The following is a 25,293-nucleotide window of genomic DNA, read 5'->3' as shown; positions in this document are numbered from 1 at the left end:
ACCGTGTGAATTTATGGCAGCATTATTAACAGAAGAGTGCTCATGAAAATTGTTAATAATTACAGTAATTGTAATAATTACCGTAATGCTGGGGAAAAAAAGTTTTCGAGTCAGTAGTTGTGGATTTTACGGATATTTAGACTGGGTTTTGACCCGGTTTGACCAGGTGATGCAACTCTTCTTAATGATGTAGACAAAAACCGAATATCTTACTCGATTAACTGGTAACCTATCGGTAAAGGGTTGGAAACACGAAGTGAATGTGTACGGTAACCTTCTTGAAAGCATCACTTTAACCATTTTAAATTTAAAAGCTCTATCATCGGAAGAAGTTTCACATCTGGAAACCGGGCTTGCAATGCGTACAGTAAAATTGACAAAACATTACAGCAGAATACACGATTTTTATCAAAGCGGGAAAAGTTAAATGGAACACTGCGGCGTAGATTATTGAACGTCCAACTAGCTTTCCAAGTTTACCTCTGAGGTGACATTCACAAAAAAATATCGGTAGCATTGATGCCCAAATCAGAAGTAACATTAGTTCAACTTAGCTTAAAACCACCGTGGCTCAGATCTGCCTCTTAATTTTTTTTACTCAAATGCAGAAAATGAGATTTTAATAAATTGAAATTGAAACGACTTTTCTTCCGACCGTGTGTATAACAAATCGATGTCCTCTTGGCATTTATTAAACAGATCAAAATTGATAAGCATAACTCAGTGTCATCAGGGAAACAAAAGACACTCGAAGAACGAGTTAACCCAAGAAAGTAGTCCCTATAGATAAGAAAAAAGAGTACACTGCTTTGAGGTACTACACTGGTAACCTAAGGAGATTTTGATTTAAAAATTTCAACTTTCACTTTGCGTTATGAAATTTAAGTAAGATTTCATCAGAAATATAAACATAATATCAAATCCAAAATAACCTAGCTTTTTGATCAAAATTTCATGGCAAATAGTTCGAACGACTTGATGAAGTCAAAATATAATACATGCTGTTCGAAATTTTCATCGAAGTTTGAATAAACTTCATCCAGAAACAAGAAAAGCTGAGCAACTGTAGAGCAGCGTTTTCTAAATCCATGTTCATTTGAACTTAACTTACTGTTTTCTTTTAGGAAGACGCAATTGAATATGTTGTTCTCAAAAATCGGAGCCAAGCGTGTGAAGTTAAATTTAGGACTTCTGAACCTTCCAGAGTCATTTAATTTAGGAAGAAGCAAATGAAATTAATGTTTTAATAAAGTACAATTCAAAACAACTGAGAAAAAAATTAAAATGATTTATGTATGATTTGTCCAGTGATTTGAGACTTAATGTTCGACAAGCAGTTAATTTCGTTTAAACAATGTTTTTAATCTACTCCATTGAAGACAAAAACATGTGTGAAATTAGCAAACCTGGAACTGCAGCTCTTGTGTCGACTCCAAACTTGATCGGCTGCCCGATAACTCCCTCCTTGAGACCTGGTCCGAATGCCTCTACTGCCTGGGAGTTGACACTGGGGTGCACCACCACTTTGAATGGTGAGCCACTCACTTGCTTGTCAGCGTACGTCACATGTACCAGGTACATTCCTAAAGGCATTATGAAAAATGTTAAAATTATTCAGTTTGCTTTTTGTTTAAGAAGCATAACAATGGTTCAGACTCAAGATTGCGGGAAGACCATTCGACCCAACAGGTACAGAATTTTGACTCGACAATCAAATGTACGTTAATTTATTAAGTATTGCTTGTTTGTCATTTACATAAATGGAACAAAGTATTACTTTGCAAAATTCACTGAAAATCGATTTTGTTCGCTCCCAAAAAGTATGCTCAAAAATATTACAGGAATAATTGGCGAAATTACGGTTGTGAAGTACGTAATTCTGGATGCCTCCAAATCCTAATCTCAACACGATGCCAGATGATGACAACAGCAGCCATAAGATCACGGCGGAAGCCAATTTGTGGAAGATACAATCGTTCTTTCTCTTTTCAGGAGACTTACCTTGCATGTAAGCGGTGTAGTTTGCCTGGTATGTGACGTCACTAGTTTTGTTCACATTCACTTTCACGTCTCCATGCAGTCCACTCATAGTCACCTGGGGTTCACCTTAAACACAGTGTAATAATGATAATAGCTGAAGGGTCAGCGTTTTTCAGTTTTTTTTAGTTTTTTTTTAGTTTTTTTTTCTTTTCAAGGGTGACATATCACCCTTGAAAAGGGTGATATATTCATACCTCTATCAACGCTTGAACAAACCCAGATTATATCAGGTCAACGTGAATTGCATGCCTCTATCAACGCTTGAAAAAACCCAGATAACATCAGGTCAACGTGAATTGCATGCCTCTATCAACGCTTGAACAAACCGAGATAATATCAGGTAAACGTGAATTGTTTGAAATGAGCGCCCATTGAAATTATTGTTCCGACCCCACTTGTAGGGGGGGGGGACTATATACTCAAATGAGTTTTTTTGTTCATTCAATTTTGGCCGATCAATATATTCATCATAGAGAAATGTGAGTGGTATCACTAAAAAGCTAGTCCAGCGTAGAATTTGAAATTAAAAAAGTTTTTTGAATTTCGTTTTTTTCGAGGAGTTATCGAGGTTTAAACTTTTGTGTGAACACGGATTTTTTGGCATGATTTTGTTCACTTTTAGAGTAATTTTTCAAAATTGCATTTTACGCTTCAAAATGAATCAATTTTGTGTTCCTTATAGAGGAAAAGCGATAAGAAAGCTAGTTCTGTCTGATAGGTAAATTTACCATAAAAAACACCAATTCCATTTGAGGGCTGATTTTTAGAAAACGCTTCATATCCTTTTGTTTTTAAAGCCACTCATAGACTAATCACGTTTCATATCAAGGCTCCGTTAACAACAAACCTCATTCACAGGCAAATGATGCCAATGAACAAAAAAATTATTTTCCAGGAAACGCTCATCTTTTCTTGGCTTCGACTCTGAGTTTTTGTAACTTTTAATTAAATTTTGATTTTTTTTGAAATATTACTAATTTTTGTAGTCCTATGGCATAGACTTATTGAATAAAAGTGCAATAGGCTTCTAAATGAGCACTAAGTGAACCTAATTAGTAATTGGAGTGGACAGCGAAAAGCTGTTAAGACTTCAAAAGAATTTTCCAAGACTTTTGTTGAACATTAACCCATCGTAAACTTTTTTGAACTGTATGTCCTTTCTACTTAAACCAAAGTTAATGTAACTAGCAGTTTTGTCTTCTAACTATTGATTTTATGATTTCGATGCCACAAACTTTCATAAAATTGTTTTCAATTTCTGTTTTTTTTTGCTAATGTTGGTTCCTTTCGAATTTTTATCACATGATACGAAAATTTATAGTTCCCATTGGGTTAGAGGACGCTCAACGGATCATAGATAAAGTTTTCGGAGAAAAGCTTATGGTTTAGATGGCTTCGACATTTTCTTTTCTCACTGATTTGTTTGTTTTTGTCTGTTTTTGTCGCTGTTTTCAAAGTCATAAGAATAATTGTGATGTCATATTGATGACATCTGAATTACAAACGCTGTTGTCTTCATATTGACGCATAAGTTAGCGTACTTTTTGTTTTCCGTTAAAAACTATCGGATATAATGTTGTTGATACTACGGTTTTCTCCAAAATATAGTGGGTTTTTGAAATCATGTTCTTAAAAAAACTCATTGCAGTTAAAAACTCAACTGAAAACAGAAAAGTTTTAATAGAAAAGTTCATTTTTTATTGACTTCGACACTGTTATCTCCCAATTGTTTTGAATTTGCTGTTTTTGCCTGGTTTTTAATCCTTCAAGCAGTCGTAAAATGTCCAGAGGTCTCATAAGCTTCTAATTGTGGATTGAATGAATGATTTTGCTCAATGCAGTCAGTTTATAGCATTTAGTGTTGAAGTTTATGATTTATATAGTTTTCAAAATCAATTCGTTTAAATTTTCATTTTTCGTTGTTCTTTTCAATTTGCAACTCGTTCTCAACATTGAGAGGTTCCATCCAATTCTTGATAACTTCAAAAGTTAACGTGTCTGTTGATGTTGATTTTGTGTCTTAACTGATATTTTTTTTGTTGAACGGTAAACGTTTTCATGAAATTTTTGTGGGTGGTCAAAATTTGTGTCTCATTTTATCTTTTTAAACACATTGCGTAAAAACAGATTCCAATGAGTTTCAAATGGGTTCTAAAAGAACCTATTTAATCTTTCAGTTTAACTTCAGCTCAATTAGTATTAATAACAGTTGAAATAAGAAAAACAACATTCAGATAATAGCCAATGATTTTAAGGGTTTCAATAATTTATGCTTTCGAAAACTGTTTTTATTTGTTTTTGAGTTTTTCTGCATCTTTACTCCCTTTCAATAGGTTAGTCTTCACAAAGACAGGTCCTGTAATGACTCTTTAGTAAATTTATCGAGAATTAATTCGTTAAAAGCTAATTGTCTTCAAGAGATTTGAATTTATTTGTTTGGAAAAACGTTGATTGCATATTCAAACTCTCATCATTTTTCTTCTTTTTGTTGACTTTTTACCTAGTATCATTAGGGAAAAGTCTCATCTGCCGTGTAATTTAAAAAAGTAAATTGGTGTAGTTAAGGTTTTATCTGATTGCATTTTGACGTTGTTATTAGGTGCTTTTGAATTTCAATTTTGAGTTTTTGCCTTGAATTTGTTGTCTTTTTACTGGTAGTTTTTTAATGGCAGCTCTCGAGAAGGTGGCAATGAGGCAAGCCCTCATGTTTTTCAATTAGTAGTTTGGGTGTGTAACATGTTTTAAAAAATTTTGTCACAATTTTTAAATTTAGGGAGGGGAAGAACATTAAACGGTAGCAAATATTCACGGGCAAAGCTAAAACCTTTATAACCATGGTATATCTAACCATAGAAAACTTGTTCAACTCGTGGTTTGAACTCATTTAGTAACAAATATTCTTGCTATTAATGAATTGTTCTTAACTGTGTACAAAAAACTACTAGTTGATAAAACTTATTCACACAAACACACACACACGCACAAACACACACACAAACACACACACACACACATACATACACACACATACACACACACACACTTCAAAGGAGGTAGAATTTTAGATTTTTTTACCTTACAAAATTCTAGTTCAGAACTGTCAAGGAGAATACCGGAACCTTTATTTATGCACTGCACTGACAAAAAGTTTTTAAAAGGTTGTCGATGTTTGCGCTTCCTTGTACATAATTTTTAAGGAACTTGTGTGTTGGATTATGTCTGTTTACTTCTGATCTGCTATGAGCTTATAACTGTGCATTTTTAAATTCATATTCCAATTCGCTTGGAATCAATTCCAGTGAAAAATTTACTAGGTTTCATTTGACGTTGTAAGTGCTAGTTTGTGAGAATTAGTGAGGCTGGAAAATACAGAGAATTTTTTATAGACAAGACGAGACATCAAATTTTGGATTTACTTTCAACCTATGGAGACACTCCGTCAAGTAAATGAATAAGTAAGCGTTTTTTAAATTTTTATGTATCGAAGTTTTCACGTTTTCAATCTTAAAGCCCACCATGTTGTATAATTTTTTCCATTTATTATAAATCAAGCTCTTAAAAAACGTTTATAAAATTTTTAGATTCTAACTTCGATATTCAAATAAAATATGTTTGAAGATGAAGTTGTCTTCAATTTTTTGTCTTTCCCTTAAGTTTTTAGAATTTCAGTCTTTTATAAATCAATTGGCTTTAGAGAGTTTAGTTCCTCATAATTGGCCCTGAAACATCCATAGTCAACTTCGCGCACGAAAAAGTGAAAGATGCCAGATCATCACATCTTGGTAAACTAATTTAAAATAAATTAGTCGTTTTTCAGAATAATAAAACAATCCCTCAGTGGTTTTTTCTTTTTTTTTCTAGCCTTTACCTCAAGTTTTCTTCCAGAATTGCTAAATGTTTCACTTCATTAGAACGTTCTAAATTTTGTTTTTTGTTACTGAGTAAATAGCAAAATGAACAATCTATTTAAAGCGCTATTTAAACAAAGCGAGAAATAAAGCAGCGAGAAAGTTTATTACGTAAATTCTTAACCATATAAGCCTTATATCTGTTCTTTTATACGTAGAGAGCTCAGAAAAAGTTCGTTTAACATAATTTTCGTTGAGCCTACTAATATACTAAATCGATTGCGCTCTTTTTAGGCTTAATATTTTTATGTTTCGAAAACGTATCGGTGACCAATCTCAGCTCAGACAAAATACCTGCTAGCAAAGATAGCTAGATTTGCTGGGCCATTTAGAGGTGCTTTTGCCTTGATGAAGAAGGATCGAGTTGCTCATAAGCTTTAACGTTGTGGATTTCTAGTTGAAATTCCAATGAATTAACATTATCGAACGAAAGACTGTTTTCCGTCACCTTTATGTTGGTGCCGCGACAAACAGAACCACTCATTGAATTCCATCATCACATCAGCCAGTGGTTACTGCGCTGTCCCAATCACTTTTAGTTATTTGGATTACAAAAATATCGTTCTCTCACGTTTGCAAATTTCTCTGCTTCCTTTGCAAATTTTCTCTATTCCCCGAAATGATGCAATGCCAACTCTTTATAAAATCTAGCATTGCTGATTTAATTTGAACAATTCAAATTTTACAAAAGTACGTGGCTAAATTTCATTTTCCCTAGTGATTAAAAAACGTGCCGGACAATTAGTTTCTTTGTTATCAGCTACCAAATGATCAAATTTTGGTGGATGCGATTTCACTTAATTTATTTGGGGAGCTGGCTTGTGAATTGGTACTGAGAAAGAGGAGTTCGAGTGTCGGCTACCCAGGCGAACGGTGACTGGGCCACGAACACAATGTGATGGTCTACAACGGTCTACAATGGTCTACAACTGAGCAACAATCAGTGATAAATCAACAAAAAAAACTGTAAGATATATCCAAACTAAAACTTTGGTACTTGATGCTCTATATTTATATTCGGGACCGGCAAATCTAGGCCCCAATTCTCATTTCCTATCCCAAATAACAAATTTTTTTTGAGTTCACCGGTCACCGATAACCCACCCCCAAATATTTTTTTCCTTGAAAAAACATCGAGTTTGAAAATTTTTGGTCAAAATTTTGGAATTGACCAAATCGGGTTAAATACTAGTTATTGGAACGGGTAAAGTCTTATACGAAATAAAATCACGCGAAGCAAGAAAAAAATTTGAAAAAATTGACCAGATTTGAAAAAATTGGGAAAAAATCTATCCGATCGTTCTAGCATACTTATATAGTAGTTAGATAGATTACAACGTTGTAAAAACAAGTTTGGTCAAGTTTTTCAAACTTTGGTCAAGTTTTTCAAACTTCACAGAAAAAGATCAGATAACTGATTTTTTTTCACAAAAAGCGCTCATTCTTGGAAAGTCTTCAAAATTGTGCCTTGAACATCAAGGTTCGGAGTTTGAGCAAAGCTCATATCAATTATGTTGTAAAAACATTATATGGTTTTTATATTAGCTGCCAGTTCACTGCATCACGCCAAAAAAACTTTGCCTCAAGCGACCATTATAAAAAAAGAATTTACGCATTACCGGGTCTGAGTTTTAATCCTAACGCTTTGAAAGTCCAAAAAACCGCGCAATTTCAATTGAGTCACTTCTGCCGTGATAAAAAGAGGCTAGTTATGTGGCGTGATGTGGTGAACAATTCATTGTCCCGTCATCGCAGTAACAACAATAAGCCTTTAACACCTTCGCAGCTTATTGAAGTGCTTGAAAAGTATCAGGAGCGCATAGAAGCTATAGTGTGTTGCCCCAGAGAGGGAACTCCTGATATCTACGATCAGCTCAAGCGTAGTACTCTAGTTACCATCCATATAGTGAAAGACATTGTGTCTAGACGTAAACAGAAAGACCCTAGTTTACTTAAAGAGTACAGAATCTTACACCAAAGACCTGCGCTTGAGCTGAAAACACTCACAATAGTGTAAGCCCATAAGAACAACCTCCGGTCCTTCATAACAGGCTCCCAACCGAAAAAACTTTCAAAGCGCTGTCGTAAAACGCTTTGCACCCGTCATGCGTACGAGGAGGCGGAACTTACTCAAGCCTTTGATAACCTAAATGTCTCTTAGTCTTGCGTTTTTGTGGGGGTCTACCCACTGACTGACGGTGTGATTTAGTTTACTCACGAGTTACGGGCTAATTTGTGGTTGATACTTTCCAATAGCGCTTTACTAAACGTATTGCTCTCCCCATTCTTTGAGTTATTCACTACAGTCCGTTTTCCGCAGGTTATCTGGTTTCTTTTTCCGTTTCCGGCCTTTTTGTTTCCGTGTCACCTTGTTTCTTTCTATCCCCCGTTTATTTGTTGTATGATGTAGTATGTTGAGTTTTGCTGTAGTAAAATTTCTTTCTGCTAGTATGCTGGTTTGTTGTTTAGTCTCGTTCCTTGCTATGGAGTGACCTAAGTTCATTTTGTAGTTACGGCTGGTTTGTTTCGTGACTTTCACCACACTTGTTTGCTAGCAATTTGTTGTAGCTTTATTAATTTTTGTAGTATGCACTTTTGTTGTCTGGGTATTGTGGTTTGCTAGGGTGTGACTTAAGTTTGTTCTGGAGTTACGGCTAGTAAATTTCCTGATCTTTTCGACTTTTGATTATACTACATCGTTGCCCTAAAATTGTTTCATGTTTGATGTTTTGATGCCGTTGATAAAGTCCCATAATGTTTTGTGCTTATTTACCTGCAGTAGGTCCTCTCCTTCTTTCTAGGGTGTGACTTAAGTTTATTCTGGAGTTACGGCTAGCTTGTTTGGCTGAGTTTGTTGCTGTGGTCTGCTAGCATTGATCTTCCCGCCTCCTTGCTTGTGGTTTACCGTCTCCCTCCCGTGCTATCCCGGCTTCCCGTCCCGTCGCGCGCTACCCGCTTGACGTTCCCTTCTCCTCCGTACCGTTTTCCCGTTTCGTGGCACGCTATCCGCTCGACGTTTCCGCCCCGCCCGTGCCGTTTTTCCGGTTCGTCGCGCGCCATCCGCCCGACGTTTCCGTCCCGCCCGTGCCATTTTCCCGCTTCGTCGCGCGCTTTTCGCCCGACTCTCCCGTTTGTCCGTCCGGTTTCCCGTTGCGTCGTGCGTTACTCGTTCGGCGTCTCTTACTGTCCGTCTCGTCTCCCGTTCTGTCCCGTTTCGCGCTTCCTGCGCACCGTTCTCTCTTTCTTTCGCCGGGTACTATTGTACTCGACAAACATCTTTGCTCTTTGGCGGTTTGCTAGGCAAACCGTCACACTAGGGTTCGGTATAACCCATTTGTGTTGTGTTGTATGTGTATGTACTTCATATTAGTACCAATTAAACTTGTGGTTCCTGTTTTCATAAGATCATGTCAACATTGCAGGACAAATTTAACAAACTTTATAGTGCGAAGGCGAAACTAGAGGCTGAACCTAATAACATCTATGGAGAAATTAACAATGCTGTTGATAAGCAAGACAGGAAAGTTAAGATCGAACGTCTGATTGTTAAGCGCAAGGATGCTTTTACTAGAGTAGTTGATAAAAATGAATAGCTCTTTGATCTGGCACAAAAGATTGAAGATCCAGATGCTGCCTGTAAGGACCTTGAAAAATGGTCAGAGACTGTAACAAAGAAAACTGATGAGTTCATGCTGCTGCTCGAGGGCATATCAATTCGGTCCATGACAAAGAGACAGCAGAGCTGTATACCTCTCACCATTCAAGATCAGGTTCACATATAACTTCCTCAAAAAGACCCAGTCAGCGTCAACGAGACTTAGAAATATCAAGACTCAAAAGGGAGGAACTTGAGAAACAACATGAGGCAAAGCTTCGCATTGCTAGACAGCGACTTGAAATTGTAAAACAAACAAAATTACGGGAATTGGAAATTGAGCAGCTTGAGGAGGATCATCGCAAGGAAGTAGCTGCTGCAACCCTTGAGGAAATTGAGTTGATGAGAAAATCATCAGCAGACGGGTCTGGTACAGGCAAAATGAGTGGGTTCTTTACGGAAAGAAGTTCAGTCAAGAGCAAGAAACTTGTTCAAGATTGGGTTAATTCGTCACCGGCCGGAACATGGCAGATGTTGCAAACGAACCGAGTTTGCACTTTTCTGGTTCCATCACCCAATCCAACCAAGCAATAGTCCAACGACCTTCTTCAAATCAACTTCCAAACTCACACTCCAATTTCAGTACACATGGTCAAGTTGAGGCCGACATCAACCTCCCTGTCCATGAGCCGCAAGAACCAATTAGTAGAACCAATGTAACCAATGATGCACATGTTGCAAACAACATCATGCAAGAGCAGCAACAGCCTCAATATACGCCTCCATCACCCCCAATAAACTTTGGTATGCCAACTCAAATAAACGCCCCAAACACAGCCCGACAACTGTCTCAAGCAACAATGCACTTCGATGGTTTACAGTTAGATCATCAATTCCCGCGCACGTCGAGCATGCCGGGACAGTTGAATTTAGTCAGCCCTCCGCGTTCACCACCTTTAAATACACTCGTTAATGCTCCGCTAGCACTTAATCCGCAACAAGCACACATAAATGTACCAGCCTCCCCATCCCCCGTTCTAAACCCAGCACCACCGCATTTCCCGTTATTCCCACCAGCATTCCGCTTTCCTCCTTCGTCGCCACAAGCACTCCCACTGTACGCCACTAACCCCGTGTCGAATAATGTCGATCTGTTACCCCATTCTCCGCCTGCACCATTCATTTCCTCCGCAAACGTTTTGTACCTCAATTAATTCATCCACCACCCCCACAAAAGAGTTTTCAGCCCCAAAATTTTGTCCCTATAACCCACGCACCTCCTGCTCCTCCGGATCCAAATGTCTGGCGTTTTCCGGCAGCAGTCCCATGTAATGCAGTACCACTTGCACGTACATCTGCAAACTTATACACCGCAAAACCGGCCCCGTTAATCAAACCTAATATCACTACATCGCTCCGCTCCTCTCATGTACAAGCAGCAGCAGGCGCTCAAAATTACGTAGCATCAGACTTCATGCAAGCGAATCCATTTAGTTCTTGCACAGGTACCGCCCCCACCTTTTGTCAATCCGATCATTCCGCCAACGTATGGAGCCACCGTTCCAAACCCGTTGTGTCGGGGCGGCCCGCCGCATCCCACACCTTCGGCTCCTTCTTTGGACTCTGCGGATTTGATAAAGCAGTTGGCGGAGACAATTACTTGTCAGAAGAACGATCCACTGCCCGAGTGGAAATTGTCTTAGTACAATGGTGATCCACTGCAGTGGCACGAATGGTTCGGACAATTTAAAAGCGCCATAGACGCACAGTCCTTGACTGATGATGTCAAGTTAACATCCTTAAAAATGCTTGTAACTGGAAAAGCTAAAACCGCCATAGCTGAGTTCGCATACTGTGGTTTAATGTATAAGGACGCACTTAAGTCACTCGAACGTAAATTTGGCCAACCACAGGCAGTAGTCAGTGCACACTTAGACAAACTCAGCTCTTTTCCTCCACTTAAGAAGCACAATAGTGATAACATCATAAACTATTCTGCAACAATTTCAAGTCTTGTTGGGGTCTTTAAATCTTTTTCATATGACTCAGACCTTAAGAGCGCCTCAATTCTCAACAAGGCTGTGCAAAAATTGCCGCTCAATCTGAAAGAGTCTTGGTCACTCTTCACAGTGAAGAAACATTGGGTAAAACCAACACTACTTGACTTCAACGATTGGTTAAAGGAGAAGGCCGAGGCACATGATTTAATGAAGAAAACTTCATCGAAGGCAAGAACTGAGGATAACACCAACTCAGTAGTAAAGACCAAAGTCGCCTCAAGAATTTTTGCTGCTAATACACAAACTAAGGGCACTCAGAGACCAGCCTCAACATCGGCAACGCCTGCAACCCCTCGCTGCAATGTGTGTAAAGGTAATCATCGCATCTGGGAAGGTAGGGTATTTAAAGAAAAGTCTCCCACTCAGCGAGCAAGGGTAGTGGCGGAAGCAAAACTGTGTTTCTCATGTTTGAGAGAAAAACATATGTTCAGGCAAAGCCCAAATCCTAGGAAATGCAGAAAAGACGGTTGCAACAGCTCCCATAATACACTACTCCATGGAACTGAGAGGATATATCCATCAAAATCCCCTTCAAACAACAACAACAGTAATTCTAATGCTGGCGCAAATCAAAGTAAAGTTCCTTGTGTCCAATCATCGAGTAAGACCACCACTTTGTCATCTGTGAGTAATGTGAAAGGCCTCCTTCAGGTGACTGAATTACAGTTGAAGAGCTCTTCTGGTAAAGATACCACGGCTTTAGTTTTGTGCGATACCGCTTGCAGTAACTATTGGGTGTCCAATGATCTTGCAAGTAGACTTGGTTTGCACGGTACAGCACTGAAACTAACAGTCAAGGGTATAAATACCGAGGAGGTTGTAGACACTAAGTTAGTTGAACTAATTGTAACACCACGCGACAACCAAGCGTTTGAACCATTTATAGTCAGCCTTTACGTAAAAGAAGATTTAAATGTAGGCGCCGATGTCATTAACATTAAAGCACTTCAGGAAACATACCCACACCTAGCAGATCTAGACCCAGTTACATATTGCTATGGAAACATCGAGATAATACTTGGACAGGATGTGTATCATGCCATCCGCATATTACAGTACTTCGCTGCCGTCGAGAATTCCTCGCCCTTCGCTGTTCGCTTGCCCATAGGTTGGGTTCTAAGTGGCCCTCTACCGTCGTCTTCAGGTTTAGTCTCGACTTGTTTCAAAGCTAATATGGAGCAGAACTTTGAACTCGTTAGTCAGGTAAAATCTTGGTACGACATGGAGTCGTACGGCGCACTTAAGCAAGTAGACCCACGATCCTCCTCGGATGCACGTGCGCATGAAACTCTTGAAAACACCACCGTGCATAATGGAAAAAGGTAATGTCGGAATGCTATGGGCTGAAGATAATATCGAACTGCCCAACAATTATTTCTCAGCTCTTGTTCAATTAAAATCTTTGGAAAAGCGGCTTGCGAAAGACCAGACTTTTAGGGAAAAGTACTGGAATACCATCAAAGAGGACTTAGACAAAGGCTACGAAGTAAGGGTCAAAGATGCTCATAAGGTGGAAAGTCGCTCGGAACGAGAGTGGTACCTACCACAACATCCGGTTGTTAACCCGAACAATCTGGGCAAGGTCCGTAGGGTACTAAACGGAGCAGCTAATTTCCATGGCGCATCTCTTATTAAGTCATTACTCACCGGACCTGACTTACTGCAAAACCTAATCTATGTACTCCTACTGTTCAGACAACATCCATTTGCCGTATCCGCCGACATCGAGGGAATGTTCCTTCAAGTTGGAGTGTTACCATGTGATCAGCCATCATTGCGCTCTTTGTGGCGGGAGGACCCCACATCAAATGTTTTGTTACACCAGTATACACGCCACATCTTTGGGGCAAAAGATTCGCCCACCTGCGCCAACTACGCACTTCAACGCACGGCGAGTGATAATGCTAAGGAGTACCCAGAAGCTGCAAAAGCCTTCCTTGAGAACTTCTACATGGACGATTACTTAGACTTAGTGGAATCCCCCGAGAGGGCCCTCATTAGGTCGAAGGAATTGGTACATCTTCTCCATCTAGGTGGGTTCAAGCTTACTAAGTTTGTAAGCAATGTACCAGATCTGGCTGACCAAATTGATGGGTCAGCTCAATCCACTGAACCTAAGGTCATCGTTTCATCCAAGGAGGAATCAATGCACGTGCTTGGGCTTAAGTGGGATCACAACAACGATACTCTAGTTGTGAGTAGAGGTACTAACAACACCATCACAAAAAGTTTAACAGAGCGCTTGGTTTTAAGTCTAGTGTCAAAGGTCAACGACCCAATTGGTCTTGTCGCACCGTTTACTGTTGGTGCTCGCTTAATCTTAAAAGACATCTGGCGTGTCAATGGACAAAGTTGGTATGACGAGTTGCCTATAGACACAGTTGACAGATTCCTTGCCTGGTGTGTGGAACTGCCGCGGTTAGCTGAGATCACTATAACGGGAAGTTACTTTTCAAGACCATTCCAACATCTTGAACTCCACATGTTTGGTGACAACTCGCAAGACGTATTCAGTGCAGTAGGTTTTCATAGGGCTCAAGTAACTTGCACCTCCGGGGAGTTTATAACAGAGCTGGCGTTTGTCTTGGGCAAGGCCCGTGTTGCCAATATGAAGGTAATGACAGTTCCTAAGTTGGAATTACAAGCCGCTCTCCTCGCTGCCCGTTTAAAAAGGGAAATCTGTCAAGCATTAACGGTTACTGTGGACAAAGTTTTTATGTGGACAGATAGTACCATCGTCTTGCAGTGGATAAACTCAACAAACAAACACCCCATCTTCATTGCAAATCGTGTTAGTGAAAACCTGGAGAACACCAGCGTTGACCAATGGAACCACGTCGCCACTTGTGATAATCCGGCAGATGCTGGCACGCGTGGTATGTCCGCTGAAGTTTTGCAATTAAGTAGCTGGATGAGGGGTCCTGACTTCTTGAGAACAAAGCAATTCCCTTTTGAACCAAATACTGACGTCTTTGATAACATCAAGCTGGGCGTTGTAACCAAGGAACAAAATGATGACTCCATCTCATCTCTAGCCGCATCCGTAACCAAGCCCCCTAAGGAACAAAGCATTAATCTAATCTCATTTGATAAGTTCAATTCTTATCAAAAACTACTAGGTGTCACCGCATATGTGCTCCGTCTTTTACCATCTCATGAAAGTTACCGCACCCTAGACGGCAGCATAGCAGCCCTGTTGAGCTTGACGAAGCCGAGCGCCATCTCCAGTACCTGGTGCAAGGAGAGTCCTTTAATACTGAAAGAAAGGATCTTCTTGACAACAAATCCGTTAAGAAGAGCAGCCGCATTGCTCAGTTTACTCCGTTTATTGGGCCATATGGTCTCATCCGTTCTTCTGGTCGACTCCGACGGCTAGTGGAAATTGACTTTGACACTAAGCATCCGGGCCGGAGAATGTTACTGAGTAAATAGCAAAATGAACAATCTTTTTAAAGCGCTATTTAAACAAAGCGAGAAATAAAGCAGCGAGAAAGTTTTTTACGTAATTTCTTAACCATATAAGCCTTATATCTGTTCTTTTATACGTAGAGAGCTCAGAAAAAGTTCGTTTAACATAATTGTCGTTGAGCCTACTAATTTACTAAATCGATTGCGCTCTTTTTAGGCTTAATATTTTTATGTTTCGAAAACGTATCGGTGACCAATCTCAGCTCAGACAAAATACCTGCTAGCAAAGATAGCTAGATTTGCCGGGCCATTTAGAGGTGCTTTTGCCTTGATGAAGAAGGATCGAGTTGCTCATAAGCTTTAACGTTGTGGATTTACAGTTGAAATTCCGATGAATTAACATTATCGAACGAAAGAGTGTTTTCCGTCACCTTTATTTTTTTTTCTAGAAATTACAGATTGAACCTGGAATCTGGGAGCTTTAAAGCGATGTCTCGCTTCAGTTTCAAAACGATAACTATTTTTTCTCTACAGTGCATGGACAAAAATCAAAAGCAATAAGCTTGCCACGCTTGTATATTACAAATTTTTGGGATAAAAAGCTGAAATAGTCAAGTAGATGAACTGCTGATAACCTCGAATTGTGATAGGAACTTGGAACAAGGTTGGTATGTCTTATTGCCCAGCTAGAGTTCATTGAACGACTGGAGGTGAACTGTTTGCGTTGTGGTATGTCTTAATTTAGCCTTGATATTTTATTCTTTCAAACGATCGGTCGACTCTTAAATTCATTGGTTAATGTGTTATTCATAGACTGGACTGCAAAGTATTCATAAACGTTATGTTATCGTGCATTTCTGTCGACAGGTTATCATATGACAATAAAGTAATAAAACTAAACAATATTCTGTTGATTCTAATTTTATAGTTATTACGTATTTCTGTCTGGAATTGTCACTTTTTGAGAAACGCAGCATAAAATAAACCTTCATTTCATTTTGCATTATTACTATTAACTGATCTGCATTTTCATTTTTGGTTGCGTTGAATACGCCCCTGCGCACGTGCTATTTTTCAGCATATAGTAACGTGTTATAAAATATTTTTTTGAAAAACAGGTTTCAACAAAGTTTTACCCAGGGCGCGGGGTATGTAGAATTGACCCCAACTTTCATGGCTACAGTCCATGACCTTTTCATTCTCTAATTTTTTGAAACTAGGTTCTCTATTTATTCAGGGCGCAGGATAAGTCTTTAGAAACAATTTTTCTCATGGTTTCTAAATCTCTGCAAATGGACTTGGGTTACATGGCCGCTCTGAAACCCGATTACGATAACTTTATCCAAGTTCCCCAGATGCGCGAAAGCTTGCCCGACGTCTCGCAACACGCTCTCTTTGTTAATTCCGACACCTTGGAAAAATACGGGCAACAAGTTGGACGTGAGGTTACTGATGAACAAGTTCAATATCAGAGTGATTTCAAAGAGTCTGCAGCTCCTCTTTCTGACCAGTTCAAAGCAAATGAACTTTCTTCAGACGTTAGTCTGCTGGAACCAGGATTGGGGAACACTAATGTTGACGTTTATAATATTCAGACCATATCTGAACGGAATGCGGGTGTTTTAAGTCAGTATTTAGATGCAACAGACAACCTGCAACGTTACAATGAAGATAGATATCCAGAACCGATTGAGGCGTTGTGCGAGAAGAAGGCGAGCTATTGCCACAGCTCTTCAACGTCGGCAAATAATGATTCTGGAATATTACTTGTTCCCCCTTCAGCCCAGGCCGAAAATTCTGTAGAAGTGTCTGGCATCAGAACCAATAAAATTGTGCCACAAGAGTTGCAACCCAATTCGTTTGTAATTCCATACGGACAGCCGGTTGAAATTGAGGAACCACAAATAGCGGTTTCTGTAACCGTCAAAGAATCGCAACCCTACCCATCTCCGGTTTTCCAGGTCAATAGTGTTCGTCCAGACGCTTCACAAAATCTCTTTGGCTCGAATTACGGAGATCAAGATTACTATGGCAACCACGCCCAGTCAGCACCACCCCCGTACCACAAAGTTGTAACTAATCACGAATTTGTACAAAATTTTAATGGAATTCCTGGGAACCTGGGACCTGGACTCGTAAGTCAATCGAGTTACAACATGAGCTTCCAAAGTACCAAAGGGTATCATATGGAGGTACCCAGCGTTGCGGGAAGCTCAAAAGGGCTACATTCACAAACGGAACGGAATTCGGAAGATCCCTTAACATTGTTCGATTATGATGTCGAAACAGCCGAGGATTGTGAAGAGATGTCAACAATGCAGATTTCTGGCGAATCGAGAAACGCCAGAAACTGCGCAAAGTCCAGGCTCAAAAAGAAAGCGCTTTGCGAAGTCGAGACAAGCAAGGCGGACATTTTTCGGGAGTGCTTACAGTTTGTAACTACAAGTCCTGAAATATCAATGAGTGATAATGCAAGGCGAACAGTTGACTGGTACTTGAATAAGGCGAATAATCTTAAATGGGAGATTATTTTCAACAGATTGCTGAAAGAGAAGGAACAAAAGGAGATGACAAAAGGAGTTAAAAAGAAACAGAAAAACACTAAAAATCGGCCAACACAGCCGAATAAATTGTAAATTGCGCAATGGTGTAAAATTAAAGTGTAAAGATACCAAAGACCGCATTTTAAGATACTTCTTAACGTATTCAGCCACAACTTATAATATTTTACATCCGCTTTCTCAGAATTTTTTGTGTAGAAAAAACGCAATAAATGGTTGAGTGATCCGGTCGATAAAAAAAACAGGACAGAAGCATTTTTCGTCTGATTTCAAATGAAGACGTTTAGTGGTACAGCATTTATAGTGTGTAATTTCTAGACAAGAAATATTGTGCTAATCTACAAGATTGACGAAGTTCAAATTAAGCCATAACAGCCAATAATCAACCCCATACATTGACTCATGTTGAGCACCCACCCTATTTAAGAAAAGTGGCGAGATTGAGCTGTTTTGAAACACATTATATCTATAAGAAAAGCGCTCATGATAGCTTTACTGTTTCGGGTTTTTTTTAATAGAAGTGCCACATCATTTTTTTTTTTTTTTGGGGGGGGGGGGGGGGGGTTTAAAGAAATTGTGGTCTGAAAAGTGAGAGCTCTGCTTTATTAATTTACTATTGTTTAATATGTTTTCTGATGTTTGATCTAAATGGTTTTACTCTGTACATTTTTGAACTTTACATATGATAACTTCACGGTGATATGTTTTAAATATGAATTTTTCTATATTGTATTGTACACTACAAATTGAAGTCTATAAAATGAACATTGCTGACTAATTTTTCAGGAAATTACATCAAGCAGTATAGAACCATAGCATAAAAGTACTGAATAAGAGCATTAACGATAAAAAAATTTTGCGAGATTTAACAAGTAAATTGGAATAAACAATGAAAAGCTCTGGAAAGTCAATATCATGGATTATAGCCGCGGATTAAAGTTGCGCCTTTAACTTTTTCTTTTTTTGTAGTAAGTCGTTACAGTTTGATTCTATATGTTGTTGAAAAAGATCGATATTTTCGAGTGTTCTGAAAACCTCGCATGAACCGACTTGAAAAACAAAGGAAAAAACATAGCAGGACAAGTCCTGAAATACAATTCAAAGAATTGAATGAAAACTTAGAATTACTCTACTCGACCAGCAGATCAAATCAACGATGCCAGCTAACGCAACCAAAATCAAAAATTATCACAAAAAAACTGAGAAACAAACAATCAAACTAAACAAATATATAATCATTGCTCAAACTTTTAAGCTTTTACCCCTAAGGCAAAATTTGATCCCTTTAAATATACCTATTTCAAGAATATGTTCAAAACCAAATTTTGTTTCTGAAATTGGTGCAGTATTATATCTGCAAGGCCTGAAAAAATTAATTGGCCCTTGAAGATCGATTAACTCGAAAATGACCAAAAAATTAAAAAAAATGAAATCAATTGCAAACTTCAATGAAAGGCTGCTGAATGTCGCGATATTATTATCCTCAGAAGCATTTCTTAAGAAATGATTCTAGTGTCTCTAGAGGCTATCCAGTAAACCAATTCCAAGCCTTAAAAAATTAATTGGTTCAAAGATCGATAGGCAATAATTTAAAAAAAATTTCAAAAAACAGAAATTTGTTCTATTAAAATGTTGAAAACCATCCAATTACCCCTAGCAACTATTTAATAACATGCTATCAAACCCTGTAACAGGTTATCTGGCTACTCAGGCAAAAAAAAACTGTATAAGAGACAAATGTTTCGAAAAAAATTAAATAACTTGTAAGTTTTATCAGAAAATTTTCAAAATTTGAAAGGTTACATTGTTGAAAACAACTCCAGTGAAACTAACAACTATGCAGTAACTTTTTCAGACCGAGGAATAGGTTTCCTGGCAGTCGAGTATGGACAAATATCAAAAATTGTCAAACTTTATTAGGAAACCTCAAAAAAATTGCAGATTTTATTTTAAAAAACGCTAAAAATTCGAGACATTAAAATGTTTAAAACCACTCCATTATTACTAGAAACTATACAGTGCCCTATTATCAAACCTTAAAGTAGATTTACTGACCCTTGAAGCTGGAAAAATGCTAAAAATGACAAAAAATTTCAAAAAACTTGAAAAAAATTGCAAAAACTGGTATCATTTTGTGCGTTTGTGTTTGTAATACCAAAACATATAGCTCATAAAATGGTCATAACAGGCAATTTTGTTTCATAACAGGCCTTCATCAATTTTTAAAAACTTCAACCTAAGACTAATCAAACAAAAAACTCAAAAAAATCATAAAAAAACATGAAAAATTGCACCATTTTGAGCCCAAAAACTCCTAAAAATGACCATTTAACCTTGAATTGAGGCCATCCGAGCAGCCGCAACACTCTAAGTACTTGACGGACTACTAACGTTCACTTTGGGCCTCTAATGAAACTTAATGCCCGCTGGGCTTTACCTGTTTATCCCGTTTTGAAAGATCAAAGTCATTGAAAAATGTGTGAACACATCTTAAAAAAAAAGACAGCGCCCCAATACAATTCAAATTCTTTGAATTGTAAAAAGTTACGCGATTTCTTCAAACTCATAAAAGACCGGGCTAAGGGTATTAGCCGACACACAAATTAGAAGACACGGCAATTGGCCAACAGATTTCATCAGGACAATGCCGAAACGACAGAAATATCATAATTTAAGAGGTGTTATTGAAAATTTCGACTCAATTTTTTTGGTCGTAATAATCTGTTCGTTTGTGATAGATTCATGTCACGTCCCACGCGCCGCTAAGGCATGGCCAAATTAGCTAGTGGTAGCAGCCAAATAATTTTTATTCTAAAAACAAGGGACGCTACTTTAAGCACTCAGTGCGCGGTTAAGTATCACGAATTGTGGTTTTTGAGTAGTGATATTTCCTTAAGTGCCTGCTAAAAGTTGCGCCAGCTAATTTTTGTGTCGATAGATGACACATTCATTTCAAATTATACAAAAAATACACTGACATTTTACAACCGACTGGCGCCCTCTTTGCACCCAACTAGCACAGTTTATCCAAGTATATAAACAGCAATTTCGAAGCCAAAAATGCATTCATTATTGGCTTGACTTATATTAAATTGTTATACAAACAAAGAATGTACCGCAGTTTCAATTGGAAGAGGGCAAGGACTCTTAGCTCCTAATCTGAGTCATTGAGAGAGGAGATCATCAAGTACCACTTCCCAATAGAGTACAAAAGAAATGTAATCCAGAGCGCTTTTAATCTGCGCATCTGATGAATTGTTAATATTTTTAGTCAACCGCGATGGCTCCAAACAAAGATTCTCTCAATCTATAATTTCAACTATAGGTCAGTTTCAAAAACATTAAAGGCACTTTTAAATAACTGAAAAACAATCTTTAAAAGCAATGATATGACCAATAACCTAATAACTAAAGTTATCTGTTCTTTTAATCGGTAATCTTAACGTAATGTATTCTGAACTTTTGGTTTTAGTTCATAGAGTAACTAATCATGAGTAAATAATCAAGAGAGGTCATGAGTAACTAATCAATAGAAATGTTAAAAATTGTTTTGATACAAAAACCCTTTTAATCGGTAATCTTAACGTAATGTATTCTGAACTTTTGGTTTTAGTTCATAGAGTAACTAATCATGAGTAAATAATCAAGAGAGGTCATGAGTAACTAATCAATAGATATGTTAAAAAATTTTTTGATACAAAAACCCTTTTAATCGGTAATCTTAACGTAATGTATTCTGAACTTTTGGTTTTAGTTCATAGAGTAACTAATCATGAGTAAATAATCAAGAGAGCTCAGGAGTAACTAATCAATAGAAATGTTAAAAATTGTTTTGATACAAAAACCCTTTTAATCGGTAATCGTAACGTAATGTATTCTGAACTTTTGGTTTTAGTTCATAGAGTAACTAATCATGAGTAAATAATCAAGAGAGCTCATGAGTAAATAATCAATAGAAAAGTTAAAAATTGTTTTGATACAAAAACCCTTTTAATTGGTAATCTTAACGTAATATATTCTGAACTTTTGGTTTTAGTTCATAGAGTAACTAATCATGAGTAAATAATCAAGAGAGCTCATGAGTAACTAATCAATAGAAAAGTTAAAAATTGTTTTGATACAAAAACCTTTTTAATCGGTAATCTTAACGTAATATATTCTGAACTTTTGGTTTTAGTTCATAGAGTAACTAATCATGAGTGAATAATCAAGAGAGCTCATGAGTAACTAATCAATAGAAATGTTAAAATTGTTTTGATACAAAAACCCTTTTAATCGGTAATCTTAACGTAATGTATTCTGAACTTTTGGTTTTAGTTCATAGAGTAACTAATCATGAGTAAATAATCAGGAGAGCTCATGAGTAACTAATCAATAGAAATGTTAAAAATTGTTTTGATACAAAAACCCTTTTAATCGGTAATCTTAACGTAATGTATTCTGAACTTTTGGTTTTAGTTCATAGAGTAACTAATCATGAGTAAATAATCAAGAGAGCTCATGAGTAACTAATCAATAGAAATGTTAAAAATTGTTTTGATACAAAAACCCTTTTAATCGGTAATCTTAACGTAATGTATTCTGAACTTTTGGTTTTAGTTCATAGAGTAACTAATCATGAGTAAATAATCAAGAGAGCTCATGAGTAACTAATCAATAGAAATGTTAAAAATTGTTTTGATACAAAAACCCTTTTAATCGGTAATCTTAACGTAATGTATTCTGAACTTTTGGTTTTAGTTCATAGAGTAACTAATCATGAGTGAATAATCAAGAGAGCTCATGAGTAACTAATCAATAGAACTGTTAAAAGTTGTTTTGATACAAAAAAATGAGGGTACGGATTCAGGTTATTAACTATAATGAAGGTTAATTCCATGATTTTGCAGAAAATTTAGACAAACAATCAGTTGGAAAATTGAGAAAAGAAAGTTGTGATGTCTGAAACAAATATCACTTTATTCCATAATTTGGTAGTTTTGACTTAAAATTTCAAACTAGAGCTGAATGATCTAATGATTTTACGAAAAGCCCAACAAATTTGCCAATATAAAAAGTTTTTTTGGGCAACCTAGTCAATAAAATGGTTGAAAAGATGCTACCTCGAAACAATCGTTGTTCTTTGATTTGAAAATCACTGTACTTTTATTCAGAAACTGAACAACTTCGAACGCTTTAAGTTTGAAGGGAGTCTGAGCATAACTAAAATACCTAAAACAACATGACAATAACATTTAATATTATAAATAACCTCAGTTCAGTCCCGCAGCTTAATTTTGAACTCAGACATATAAAAAACAGATTTTAGGCATTTTATCTTTGCTTTTCCTTTGTTTAATGACCTGGTATACGCAATGCAATCCCGTATGGAATAAACTGTACCAGCCTAGTAGAATTTTATCTTATAAGAACTATTGCCTCATAATGCTATATAGCTAACTTTTCGAGGTTGAAAGGTTATGCCAATAATATGAAACAAAACGTATTACAGATATATTCTTTTTCTGCAAAGTATCTGTCCTAATAATATTAAGTTGCAGCGTCTTAAGGCCAGTCGTTACGTGATTCAAAAATTGCTGTCACAATTCGATAAGTTTTCAATTTGAGTTTTTCCAGTGTTATTGCTTTTAACGGCTACAATACCCATAATTTTTTGAATAGCTTAAACGTTTAATACGAACGTCGTTAGAAATGAGATTACGTTTTTTATTCGGTCGAAATTGCAGTATAGATGTGTGCGTATTTTTTAACCTTCTCTATCAGCAATTAGAAAGCATCAATGATTTTGATCACAAGTTTCTTGAATTAACTTGTGACGTTATTTTGACGTGAATAATACAAACAGCGTAAGCTGTTTGTGCAGCTGCAATAACTAATAGAATAATACAATAAATCGAAATGAGACAATGTGTTGTTTTAGATATAAACTACTAAGCACGGAAGAAAGAATACGACTATAGAGGGATCGAAATTATAAAAACGTCGTCAGAAGTTTTGTCTTTGCCGCGAGGTCGAATAAATTTGCAGCCCAGTTTTCTTTTCACATTTGCACTAAGTGATGCATGGTTAACTGCGACGAGGTAGATATATCTAATTATCAATCACTTTCTGCAGGAACGTCTGAGGATAACTGGAAGTTTTCACCTCAGTCACTTTCGTGCGTTCATCAGACTATTCGTACGTTTTATGATCAGACTTTCGAGCACTTTTCCGTGTTTCCAGACTATGTAAATTTGAACGCACGATCGTGCGGTCATCTGGACCTCTGGCATATCTACTTTCCGTCTCGGACCTCAACCTTGGTTCTGTTTAAGTTTAATCGATTCTGAAGCCGTTCGTTTAAATGAAGAGTGATCAAAAACGCTTATGATTAAATCAACTGAAATGTCATAAATTGTAACGTGTGGTTTTAGTGAACTAACGTTTCTTCAGAGTTATTTTCACGAGAAATAATTGAGATTTTGAAGAGATATCTTCAAATGCATTATAAATTAAGTCGACAGAATGTCGATCTTTCAAGTCACGTCAACTGTTTTACTTTTTGAACAACTATGATATGTATCTTTTTATTTGTATACCATGATATGTATTCTTTTGGTTATTGTTAATCTCTATTCATGTTTTCGAGTACCGGTTTTGCAGTTCAGAACTTGCACAAGAAAACAGCCGCAAGAATTCAGACTATATAGAATAAAGCAGCCCTCGGGGCCAGGATTTGTCGCCATAAAAAGTGATAGTCAGGTTGAAGGCTGTAAAAATGCGACAAGCTGCCGGAATCTGGAAAATAGACCAAGAAAAATTTGTGCCATGGAAAAGCGATTGAAATTTAATTCCGTAAGAATCTTACACCACGCAGGGTCCGAAAAATTGCAGAGAGGTGTCCTGTTTGTTGTCCCCCAATAGGACTGCTTCGTGGGACAATTTTGAATTAGTCCGGTTTTTGTTTTGAAAAGTGTTCCGTTTATCAGAAAAACTCTATTTCGGATTGATGCTGTGTCACTCCTCGAGTGAAAGTAAATTACTGAGAGCTGTCGTCGATTATCAAAATCTGTTTTTTTAGACACTAGCCTGAGTTTCACTAGACACTACGCAACCATCCATCGATTTAATATGTCACTTTGAAAAACAATCTTTGGCAATATCATATTGCGGTCAGCAGAACAGCTGAAAGACATTAATCATTTTCAAAGCTTTCAATTAGCACTTAACAAAACATTCAAAAATCAAATAGTTAAACCGGGCATAGATTATAGGGCGAAAACTGAATTAAATGGACACAATTTTCGTAGCTACTACGAGAATATATGTTATACTAAAGTTTTGTGGACATAAGGCGAATGCCAATTAAAACACTTGAAGGTTTTACTTCAAAATCCACGTGACGCTATATAGTACTCAAGTGTCCCTAAAAATCTCTACATTAGATTAGCTTATAAAAATGTTCACATCTTTTTTTAGTTTTGAGCAACTGCAGCACTTCATCCCATGTCCATCCATCATTTATGGCAACACTTCTAACGAATTTTGCATAACCTATTTAGAATAAGACAATTAATTTTCATAAAATTTTCTTCTACCGGTACTCCGTTTTTTTTGCTATATACCTTTGCCCTAATGACCACATATAGGATATTAGGCGAAAATCTGATTACGAGATAACAATTTTTGTAGTGACAAGTCAGAAATATTAAGCTAAACTTTAATGGAAATTAGGCTAATAC

The 25,293-nt window shown here is 37.3% G+C and overlaps 1 protein-coding gene across 2 annotated transcripts in view; it reads right to left on the bottom strand.

Annotated features, from left to right (window-relative positions):
- LOC142358212 (filamin-B-like) overlaps positions 1 to 24,015 on the bottom strand; it is a 62,620-nt gene extending 38,605 nt beyond the window's left edge. Inside the window, exons 1-3 of one of the 2 annotated variants that reach the window (XM_075409664.1) lie at positions 23,995 to 24,015; positions 2,002 to 2,106; positions 1,407 to 1,583 (exon numbers count right to left, since the gene is read on the bottom strand). In XM_075409664.1, the coding sequence (XP_075265779.1) occupies positions 1,407 to 1,583; positions 2,002 to 2,089 (265 nt within the window). In that variant the 5' untranslated portion in view covers positions 2,090 to 2,106; positions 23,995 to 24,015. Of the gene's footprint in view, positions 1 to 1,406; positions 1,584 to 2,001; positions 2,107 to 23,323; positions 23,794 to 23,994 lie in introns of those variants that run through there. The other variant, XM_075409663.1, reaches the window with a different exon arrangement.
- Positions 24,016 to 25,293: the final 1,278 nt, after the last annotated feature.

This window comes from Convolutriloba macropyga, unplaced genomic scaffold (genome assembly GCF_964194025.1).
Source record: "Convolutriloba macropyga unplaced genomic scaffold, txConMacr16.3 SCAFFOLD_560, whole genome shotgun sequence".
NCBI lineage: Eukaryota > Metazoa > Xenacoelomorpha > Acoela > Convolutidae > Convolutriloba > Convolutriloba macropyga.
This window is presented reverse-complemented; position numbering and strand designations above follow the sequence as displayed.